Source organism: Perna viridis, chromosome 1, assembly GCF_037379345.1.
Source record: "Perna viridis isolate PV_CMFRI_1.1 ecotype Kerala chromosome 1, ASM3737934v1, whole genome shotgun sequence".
Taxonomy (NCBI): Eukaryota; Metazoa; Mollusca; class Bivalvia; order Mytilida; family Mytilidae; genus Perna; species Perna viridis.
The window spans coordinates 62,317,049-62,328,366 of NC_142445.1; the positions used below are offsets into that span (position 1 = coordinate 62,317,049).

Below are 11,318 nucleotides of genomic sequence, written 5' to 3' on the forward strand. Positions count from 1 at the left end.
AATCAAAAAAGTTAATCAAATTACACTCAGCATTCTATTTAGAAAAAAAAATAGTTAAACTGCTTTAACTCTTGTTAAAAAACAAACAGTATAAAAAAATGCTTAACAAATACAGAAGGGAAGCGATATATAAAAATGTGCTTACCTAAATTTACACTTTTTTTAGAACTTTGCATAACCACATATAAGAATTATATACTTTTCAGGTAATCCTGTTATTGATTATCTTAGTGATGAGGAAGAGAATTGGCCTTGTTGTAGCTTTGTTCTATGAAGCAGGAGAGTGTCTATCTACAGTGCCTCTGTTGTTGGTACAACCATTATGGACATTTCTCCTTCTGATGGCATTTTTCTTCTACTGGGTTATCATCCTGGCATACTTATCTACTTCAGGTAAACTGCATGACAAAAAGAAACAAAGATGCATTGAGTCTGCTGTGAATGTATTTTGTTGATTCTTGAATGTTTTCTTTGCCTTTTAAAGTTAATTTATTGGTTATCATGCCATTTTTCATGAAATTTGTCAAAGAATGCATTCTCTTTATATTACTCCTAAAAAGTGATGGATGTGATTTTTGCATTGTTAATTGCCAGAAAAAATGATAGTGGAGGTGCTTTTCCTTTTACTTTCTTGTTATGGTAATAAAAAGTTGGTAATGAGGTATACTAAAAGAGAGTAGGGATGGTATGAGAACCAATAATATTGTTTTAGTTGTTTCTATTGAAAATATGCACCAGTAGTTTTTTAAATTTCTTCGAGTATGCCATCAGTATGATGTAATGTTTTTAAATCCCTCTCAAATATCCTTATTTCTCTCATTCTTTTTTCAGTTTTGTAATTGGTTAGATGACCTTCATAATTCCTTTATTGCCTTTACCCCTTTAAACTAAGAAGCTGTTCATTTGTGCTTCAAAATTCAAATGTTCAGTTTGAATTAGTCCATAGATATGTGGTTATATGTTGTGACCTGTATTGATATACAATTTATTTGATCATATTACTATGGAAATAATCACTTAAAATATGAATTACACTATTAATCAATCAATTCTCTCTGCAGAGGAAAGAATCTACAACACAACAACAGGAGAACTAACATTCATGGAACATGAGACAGTTTCATATTTCTGGTGGTATCATCTGATTGGTCTTATATGGACTAGCGAGTTTATCATTGCTTGTCAACAATTGGTCATATCAGGAACTGTTGCCACATGGTATTTCTGTAGGTAAGTACATAAGTAAACAACTTTTAATAGAAAAATAGCAATTTTTTTTTGCACAATTGAGCTTTAATAATTCTCAAATAAAGACAAAATCTGTATGTGTGTCTTTTTTGTTCATAGTTCCTGTAAAAAAAAAGCCAGATTCATCCGAAAACTAGACGTGTTTCTATATTTGAAAAAGTTCTTAACTGAAATTGAACATGACATTTATGGAATCTCTGAAATACTAAGATAATCATAAAAACAAATAATGATGTGCTGCTGGTCATTTTGAGTACTGTACAGTTATAAATTATGAAATAATTTAAGTCTGCAATCTTACCATCTCCTTCTCTCCTACACTTTCAGAAAATAAATTTTGGAGCTCTCTGTTTAATTTTTAAATGTTTTCTCTACAGAAATAGGAATGACTTGAGTTGTACCATTTGTAAATCTATGAAGTTGTTGATATTTTACCATTTGGGATCGGTTGCATTTGGTGCCTTTGTCATCACATGTGTCAAACTACCTAGGATGATTCTAATGTATATTCATAAAAAGTAAGTAACTGAACAGAATGCTTTGAATGATTTCAGTAAATGATTGTCATGTAATAAATGTAAGGAAAGATTCTTTAATGTTACCATACAAAAGCCAGCACCTAATACATGTATTGACCCTAGTACATCAATATGCTCTTGTACTAAGACATCAAGAAATACCAAAAATATTTTAAAAGAAAAATAATTACTGTACAAAATCATGTAAAATTAGCTCCAGCCTTTTCATTTCAAAGTTTCTTTCAATATCCCAAAGGAGGAATACTTATGAAAAAGGTAACAACTTCAGTAAGCATAAAGGTTTTCATTGTCTCTTATTTAGATAAAAAGTTTCACTAACTGCTTTCAGCTACATATATATACAGAAATACTTATCGCAGCATGATTAACATAACCATTTTTTATTGTTCAGTAATGTGTATTCCAAAAAAATACTACACTCTATAATGTATGACTTGATGAAATGCATTATATTTTACAGATTAAAAGCATCTGCCCAGAGTAACAAGTGTGCCGAGTACTGTCTTAAGTGTTGTATCTGTTGTCTTTGTTGTCTGGAAAAGTGTCTTAAATTCCTCAATCAAAATGCTTACACTGTTGTTGGTAAGTTCAACTATTGATGTAATAAACCTGTTTTTAAAGACATTTAATCTTATAATGAACTAATACTGTGAAAGTACTTATAGTTATGGATACCAATTTTCATGGTTTAAGGGAAATTCATCAGTTCATAGATTCTTGAATTCGTGGATTTGACAAATCATCATACAAATGAATGGTTAACCATAAAAACTACGAAAATTGGTACCTCTTAAACAGTGATACTTTCACAGTACTGTACTCAATACTTAATTTGGACTTTTGACAATGTCTAGAAATTTACTGCGTCAAAATGGGGAAAAGAGAATGGTAAAAAAAATGCTTGTTTTATAAATCTTTTAAAATTTTCCTCAAAATATATTATGGTTGCTTCTGATTGAATAGACAAAACTCATGGGGTTTTTAAATGTTTGGAACATGACGACGAGTTATACATTCTATTTCATTTATAAGAAACATGAGAATGATTATTTGATTATTTTTATTTCAGCAATAAATGGCACAAGTTTCTGTACATCAGCAAGAAAGGTAATGTTTTTTTTTTTTCAGAATTTGTTGTGTTAGTTTAATCCAATGATAGAAATTCTAGGTTGTCCCTGCATATGTGAAAACCTTAAATATGTCATATTAATATTAGTAAAATTAATATTAATAAGTACTGAAGCAGAATTATGTATACTTATCAGCTGTTATGATTTTTATTGTGTATATTTTCAGGCTTTCTTCACCATTCTAGATAATGCTCTAAGAGTTGCAGCTATAAATAGCGTGGGAGATTTCATTTTATTTTTGGGGAAGATTGGTGTCACTGCAGCTACAGGTGCTGTTGGAATAGTCTGGTTCAAGGTACACATATATATATATAATGAATGGAACAGATTGATAATCAGTTTTATCCCAGAACCAATAGATGTCTGAAAGTGTGCTGCACACTTCCTGCTACATTACCAAACATAAAGTAATACATGTATAATATTTGAAAACTACTGTGGTTTTATTACAATTCATGGGGTATTTATTTTTTGTGTTTTTTTGTGGGTGTTGTGGAAAAAATATATAAGCTGGACATGTTTCAGGAAGTAACCTTTCATCAGCAGAATTTGAACCAAATACATCAGAGAACCGAGAACCAAATATAAACATTCTATGAATACATTATTCTTTATGCAATTTTTATTCTTTTTCAGAGTAAAGCAGACCTGCATTTTTATGCCATTCCAGTTCTGCTTGTTTGTGTTTTTGCCTATTTTGTTGCCCATTGCTTTTTATCTGTATATGAGGTAAGAATTTTGTTTTTTTTGTGAAATATAAAATTTTATAATCAAGTATTAGTATATATCAGTTCATGGGGTAATTAATTAATTTTCCTGGAATTCTTTGTTCATCGAACCCATTAAGCATTATTAATTACCAAGGTACTGTACTATTTTTAATAAATATTGTTTGCCAGTTTATAGTAAACATTGAAAATGATTGAGTTTGAGGTGACAAGTTCAGTTTCAAGATTTCCTATGTGTCAATTCCAGATGGTTATTGATGCCTTACTCCTGTGTTTTGTGGCTGACACAGAAGATAATGATGGGCCCGATGGCAGACCTTATGCCAGTGAAAGGTTACGGGTAAGTAACATAAGCCAGATGGAAAATTTAGAAAAATTTGTACTGGATTTTGTAAACATAATATAGTGTAGTGTATGTTCATATCCTTCTTAGTTCTAGGTGAATTACAAATGATATGTTGAGAGGTTTTAAGAATTGTTCTGTTTGTGAAGTGTAATATATTTTAGAACTACATATATTTTGATTGATATCTAACAAGTAGTGTAAAAGCAGTATGCTTAATGCTTGGTTGTTTATATTTGATCAGAGTTCTTGTGTCTGTGCAGTTTGTTTTACTCCCACTAACATTTTAAAGCAGAGTTCTTGCAAATTCTGAAGTCTTATGCTTAAGTTTTATGCTATAAACTCCTTTCAATTACCAGTAAATCTTCTTTTTTTTGCCAATGATCTTGGTAAAAAACAAAAATCTCATGCAGTGTGACTGTCCAAGCTTTACATTCTTGAAGACTTAGTTTTACAAGTATTGCTGAATTTTAACTTATGAAAAAGTGAAATAACATGTTCAATCATTTGTTATAAGGATAAAAACTTTATGAAGGTAAGCGCTTTATTGGATATAGGGGTTCATATTCAGAATCATAAAGAGAATGTTAAAATGTACTTATTGGCAGTAGCAGGGTATGTCTTTGTCAAAAGTTTTTGTTGATACAAAATTTTAATTTGTGCACTTCTGTGTATGAATCTAATATTACCAGATATGAAATTCTGGTAGACTCAATAGCCATAAAACCTTTTATCATGTATTCAAGACAGGTTTGTATGTACAATGTAAAAGGTTGTGAAACAAAGGCTTCCATTTTTTTTAGTTAGCTATTTCTTAAATGAGTATAAAACTCGTAGCTTTTTGATAGTTTTGTCTACAAGCATTTGCTTATGTTCTCAAAAGTTTTAAAAAAAATGTATTTGTTTAAAGTATAGTTTAGATTATAACTGTTTATGTTCATGTGTAAATTTTTAGTAATTTATTTAATAATGACATTTTGAAATTTAGTCTGTCATATCATCAAGCAAGGTAACATTAAGTTTAAATAAATTAATGGTTAGCGCAATATGTGTATTTTAGCATTTTTGACTTTGTGGCTTTGCTACTTTTTGATCTGTAACAACTTCTTAATCTGCATAATGCTAGAATGCATCATCTGGTCTGTTCTTGAGTGGAATTTTTTTTAAAAACATGTTTGTGAGATGTTTTTTTCTTTTTGATTTATTCTTGTGAAAGAGTATATGAATGTGAGTTTTGTTTTCTTTTAAAAATGGTACTCTCAATACAAGTGTATTAATGCTCAGTATTGTTCTATCTCTTTAATTGCATTCATTTCAACTCGTGCAAGGAGGGGAGGGGGTATTTTTCAATGGTCACAAAATGCATTGTATCTTCTTGTGAATTGTCTTGTGCATTTTGCATTGTTCAAACTTTAAATGGAATGTTTTTGGCTTATCAATACATGCATGTTCTTTGACATTACCTATTCTTGCAGATGATTTTTATTCAACCACAAACAATTAGTGGTCATATAATAGTCTTTTTTTTATAATTATGGAGTGCAAGACATTTTAGAAAGTTTTTCAAAGGGAAGTAACCCACCAACACAAGACAACCTGGTTGGGGGTCTCATTGGGGAAAGGAAGAACAGTTTTCTTTAAACTTTTCACTTCTGTAAGTAGCTAAGTGGTTTGAAATAAGTTATTTAAAAGTATCCAAGTACTTATTGCAGCTCCAATAAATCAGATATTTGAATTTGAAATTAACTGCGGCACATTGGTCCAATCAGTCAGTAAGTCAGGTTTGAGAGTGACTTCCCTTTACTTAAAATTTTAAAAACCGGTCAAAGTTGTGAATATGAAAAAAGAATATTATATGGTCCTGTCATTGACCATGTCCTCATTGTTTGTAGAGTCTTAATCATTTTTTGTGTAAGAAATTCAACAATTGATGGATTAACAAGGTTCCAAACCACAAAGGAAAGTTGGTATTGATTTTTGGGGTTATGACCCAAAATTACCAAATGTATTGGAAGTATGGGCCTTAAATAAGCATTTCATGAATTTGAACTACATAATTCAGGTATAAACATGTGGATCTTTGCGGAACGAAAAAGTCAGTTTTTGATTTTTAGGCTTGTTTACTGTATTCATTAGGCTTCATATCAAGGTATGCCCCGCAAATTTATTTTATTTGATTTTTCTTGAGGTTTCATGTGTATTATACTTTAAGAGACTGAAAAACAACAAACTGTACCATTTTCAATACAGCATGTTGAATATATATATGTTCAGACCAGCATTTAAAAATAATTTCAGATATTTATTTTACTCACTTGGGTCGGCTTGCCTGTATACTATATATGTAATTTGTTGTCATGGTATTGATTGCTAATTATGGCATATTTAACATCATTTTACAAGTTAAAACCATATATTTGAGGGTTTTTCTTGAAAAATATAATTCTATCAAAATAAGTTATCTTTTTAGGCCTGTTTTGTTAGATGAAAACTCAAAATTCCTTTGAAAGGGTTTTAATTTTTTATTGGTACAGCATTGGTCTTCATGAGAGTCAATGGCGTATCTGTAGGTTTGAACCCTTCTTTTTGTTGGAAAAAATGTTAATTTTGTGCTAATTTTTTTGGAAAATTGAGCAAATTATAGAATGAAATCCTAATTATATTCTGGAATCTTCCATTCCATTGCAAATTTTCTGGATATGCTCCTGAAAGTAGAAGCAAAGGGGCTATGATTAGAGAAGGAACAGAAAATACCATACACCAGTGAAAGGTTACATTGCTCCCAATTTTTTGTTTCAGTTTTCAGATTTGAAAAGTGGGATTGGTGTATTATGTGCTTTACCACACACTTTTATCTACCAATAATGCTTATTAATAATGGATTTTTCATGGAATAAAAGGATCAGCTGAATTAACAGTTTATACATTAGGGTGACTCCATTGTTGAAACTTTTATTATTAATTTCCATTACGGACAAGTGCAAAGGACAAGTAAATGATTAAATGTGACCTTAGCTTACAAGTTAGCAATTTGAAAACTTCAAAAAGATATAAGGTATCAACCTTTTTCATGAGCTCAGTTAATTTCAGTTTAGATAAAAACCTTTCTACTCACAATCAGTAGAAATACATGCATATTTTTATAATGGGGGACATACAGACATTTTATCAGCACTAAAACTATTATTATACTGTATAAGTGTGTCTCTTTTATAATGATTTATTTTTCAACATTTTCATAGAAATTGGGACATAAAAGTAAAATTACATGAATAATTATGGGTTATTCCTACTGATGGATATATAAATGATAAAGTCTGGAATCATGACAGTTACCTTGCAAGAAAATAAAATTGCCCAGCATGAAATGTTTAACCTGCATAAAAAAATACTTATACAGTAGGGTTGTGTGTTAGATTTGAATTAATACATGTATTAGCAAAGTTATGGTTAAAAAGATCTTGTCAGTGTGATTTTGTCATGTTAATGTTTGTTCAAAAATACTTATCCTAATGAGTTTCTTTACATACTAGTAAAATTTATGCATTTTTTTATTTCTTACTTTCAGCTTTTGATGTATTTTTTTTTTATTTGTTTTCTAATTGAATACGTAATGTCTTTTTCAGAAATACTTAGAGGATACAAGTCGAGAGTTAAACGCAATGTCTACAACAGAGAAGGCCACAGAAGAAGCAGAACCTGCTCAAATATAAAACTAGTGACATATTTCCTCATACATGTATGTAGATAAAAAACATGCAATGGTCTGAAGTGTATAGTGTATGGTTTTGAACTAAGAATATAACAAAAACAAACAAAACAGAGCTCTCCTTCGTATTTATTTGTATTGACTTCCCAAAAACATACAAGATCATGCTGTGACCACAATGTAATGTATGTTTACTAGCTGGTACAACATGCATATGATATATTAAAAGTAAGTCCTAATATACTTTAAGTTTTGTTCACAAATCAATTTCATATTTTTGCAAAATTTTGTTGATTTGCAGCGATTTAACATTGTTAATTGCAATTTTGAATTCATGGTTTGGGAAAACAACAAAAACCATCAAAACTGATAGACCACAATCAAAAATACCTCTTATGTTATACGTCAACTGGACCAGGTTATGATACATGTACAACAACATGTAAACCCAAGAAATAGTTAATACCAATGAGTAAAACTTGTTTCTACCACTTAAATTTTCTCTTTTTTCACTTTTGTAAACTTTATCTATAAAGATTTGTTGACATTTTTGGAAAATGTTCATGGCTTAGGATAATGTTACATTGGGTCATTATGCTGTATACCATTTTCATGTGTACAATTAAATCATTGGAATCATAGGTTGTAATGAAATAGTTTGTACAGAATTATACCAAATGGACAGCATTATAAAGTGAATTTCATTTTCAAGTTTTGTGTACTACATTGTGTTTATTAACTCTTGCAAAAAAAAAACCTACTGGATCCTAGTGATCATCACTGGTTGCTTTACAGTGTGTATAAAATTGGCAGCAACTTTATTGATTTAACTGAACAGATCTGATGTGTTTGGAAATAAGTTTTTACTATTTTCATATGTCGCTTAGTGATAGTATGGATTTACATGTATCAATTTAAAGATTTCTGCATCCTTTTTAGTCTATAAAATGTTGATGAAGTTATAGTTCACTTATTGATTGAAAAGACAGCTTGTGGAATAAATTGTTTACTCTATCACAATTTCCTTTCACCATGCTTTGCTAATGTTTACAGATGCATTTTTGTGAGGTTGCTTTTTAGTGCAATTTGAATGGAAGGATTTCCACCATTATATTATTAAAGTGCTGTATTTCTGTGTATTAAGTGCAAATATATGTTGAGTTGTTTTTTATTAGTGCATTTTGTGCAAAGATGTATTTACAAAATGCTAAGGCAGGTTGCCATGACACTAAATAATGTAAATAATTTGGTTGTGGGAGTTTATGTGTGTAATACTATCTGTTACGTTAAATGATGTTAACCTCCAAATCTAATTTTCTCTCAACATTAAGATGTTTGTGACTTTTAAATCATCCTTATCGTAGAAAACGTGTAACAAACAACACTGATTCATTATTGTTTTTTTTTTCTCAGAGAAAATGCAATTAATTGCAATTTGTTTGAATTAAATTTCCTAACACTAATGTATATTGTATGCAATGGCCCCCATTTTTACCCGTTCGAAACACTTTTGACATGTGCATTATTATTTTCAATTTTAATTTTTCAAAAGAAATATAGATCTGGAATTCTTAAGCGATTGATATGTGTTACATTATGGATTGTTCAGGTAACATTTGGCCTTCTAAAACTTTTTGTTACCATTAAATCATTTCATATTACTTCAGAAGATAAAGTATCTGCTTAATCATAAGTTTAAGAACATTAACATGTTTCTGCTGTTAACTCTCATGAATGTATCTACAATTGATACTTGTGAATGTTTCTGCTGTTAACTCTCTTGAATGTATCTACAATTGATACTTGTGAATGTTTCTGCTGTTAACTCTCTTGAATGTATCTACAATTGATACTTATGAATGTATCTACAATTGAGACTTATGAATGTTTTATTGTTAACACTCAAGAATGTTTCAACAGTTAACACTCATGAAAGTCTGCAGTTGACACTTATGTATGTTTTGACAATTATGGTAACACTCATATTTTTACAATTTTTTAACAGTTATCTTTGAATTATCTGTTTCATGTCTTAAACTCTGTTAAAATGAACAAAATCATGTTAAACAATTATAAGTAATGTAATATTTATTCTACATAAACAAGCATGTCATTATTATTATTATTTTTCACATGTATATTGAATATCATTAATCGGTATATTCTTGTTTTTTAAATTTTTAGGTACATATATTTTGTATTTATTACACTTTCCTAGTTACTTATTTGCTCAAAATATACATCTTATCATTTAGATAAGTTTACTAAGCCTTATTTAGTATCTCTTAATATAAATATTATTTTGTTAGTGTATTATGTTCTATATTATTCAATTTGATTTGCATTAAGCTTTTTGGCACTTTGATTTCATTAATATTGATTGTTCTGCTGTCAAGGATTAAAATGATCCAAAACTAAATAATGTTTTTATTGAGCTGTCCCTCATTTGGACTGGTAATCTTAATATGATTTTACCCTTTGTTTATGAGTTAAGGAGCTATTTGTACTCAAATTACATCAAATTACATTAACTTTATTGATAATGTACTGCTATATACTGAATTTTACATGTAAAAATTTGTATTGCATGCTTTATCAACCTGAGACTTTTATATCACCCCAAGAGCCACCGGCCTGTGGGGTTGTATAAGTCAAGGATTGATACAGCATGCTATACAGATTTTAACATGTCATGTTCATTATATCATATATTTAACAATACTTCAGGTATAGGCTGTGAAGGGATGCGATATTAGGTATGCAATATAGGTCTAGAGGTGTTTTATAGGGTATGCGATATAGGTCTGGAGGGTGATATAGGGTGTTTAAATAAACACTTATAATGCATATACAAAAAAGTTATATTTTAATCTAAATATATGATTTACTGTCCTCCCCTCCTTTTAATTGGAAAATGTCATTTTACAAAAAATAGTAATTAATGTCTTAGCAACACCTTTTTTTCTGAGGAATCCCCACTGGCACCCCTCCATTTTAAAGTGTCTGGATCCACCCCTGATGTCTGGATCAACCAGAATATGCAGGAGTTCTTAAAACACTAATTGTACATCTGCTTTGAAGGTTCAATAACACCATAACTCCATACAACACTTCGGAAGTACACGTACATTACCTCCCACACAAAAGATTATGAGCCTTTCATGTTTTGACAGAGGATCTATATATTTTAGATGTCGCTGAAGCACCATCCAAAAATTTTTTATTTTTAACCAAATTACGCTTGCATAAAAAAAATTATAAAATAAAATAAAGTTAATTTATTATCTGTTCATACTAAATCATTAATAAAATCAAAACAAACAAAAACTCAAAGCTATAGGTCTGATAGATTTGATTGGTTCTAATCTGTTTGAAGACAATACTGAACAATTATTATGTTATTTTGTCTTATTTGATAATATATAGTTAATTTGCATATTTTCTTTTATATTAAGGCATATTAGAATTTAGTTATATATATATATATATATATATAAACCCATATTTTTGTACATACTGTACCATTAAAAAAAAGGTCTGTGGTATTTTTGTTATTTTGTTTAAATGATATATAAAATGTAATATAATTTTCTTTTTCTAAATAAAGCTTATTTCAGTGAA

At 29.5% G+C, this 11,318-nt stretch overlaps 1 protein-coding gene across 14 annotated transcripts in view; it reads left to right on the forward strand.

Annotated features, from left to right (window-relative positions):
• Nucleotides 1-11,318, forward strand: part of LOC148629749 (choline transporter-like protein 1) — a 48,812-nt gene extending 37,494 nt beyond the window's left edge. For 9 of the 14 annotated variants that reach the window (XM_088556511.1, XM_088556506.1, XM_088556488.1 and 6 more), the window contains 11 exons: nt 207-393; nt 1,062-1,230; nt 1,626-1,766; nt 2,248-2,369; nt 2,857-2,894; nt 3,084-3,212; nt 3,554-3,646; nt 3,893-3,985; nt 4,506-4,523; nt 4,977-4,997; nt 7,615-11,318. In XM_088556511.1, the coding sequence (XP_088412637.1) occupies nt 207-393; nt 1,062-1,230; nt 1,626-1,766; nt 2,248-2,369; nt 2,857-2,894; nt 3,084-3,212; nt 3,554-3,646; nt 3,893-3,985; nt 4,506-4,523; nt 4,977-4,997; nt 7,615-7,701 (1,098 nt within the window). In that variant the 3' untranslated portion in view covers nt 7,702-11,318. The remainder of the gene's footprint in view (nt 1-206; nt 394-1,061; nt 1,231-1,625; nt 1,767-2,247; nt 2,370-2,856; nt 2,895-3,083; nt 3,213-3,553; nt 3,647-3,892; nt 3,986-4,505; nt 4,524-4,976; nt 4,998-7,614) is intronic. The other 5 variants (XM_088556577.1, XM_088556569.1, XM_088556586.1 and 2 more) reach the window with 3 other exon arrangements.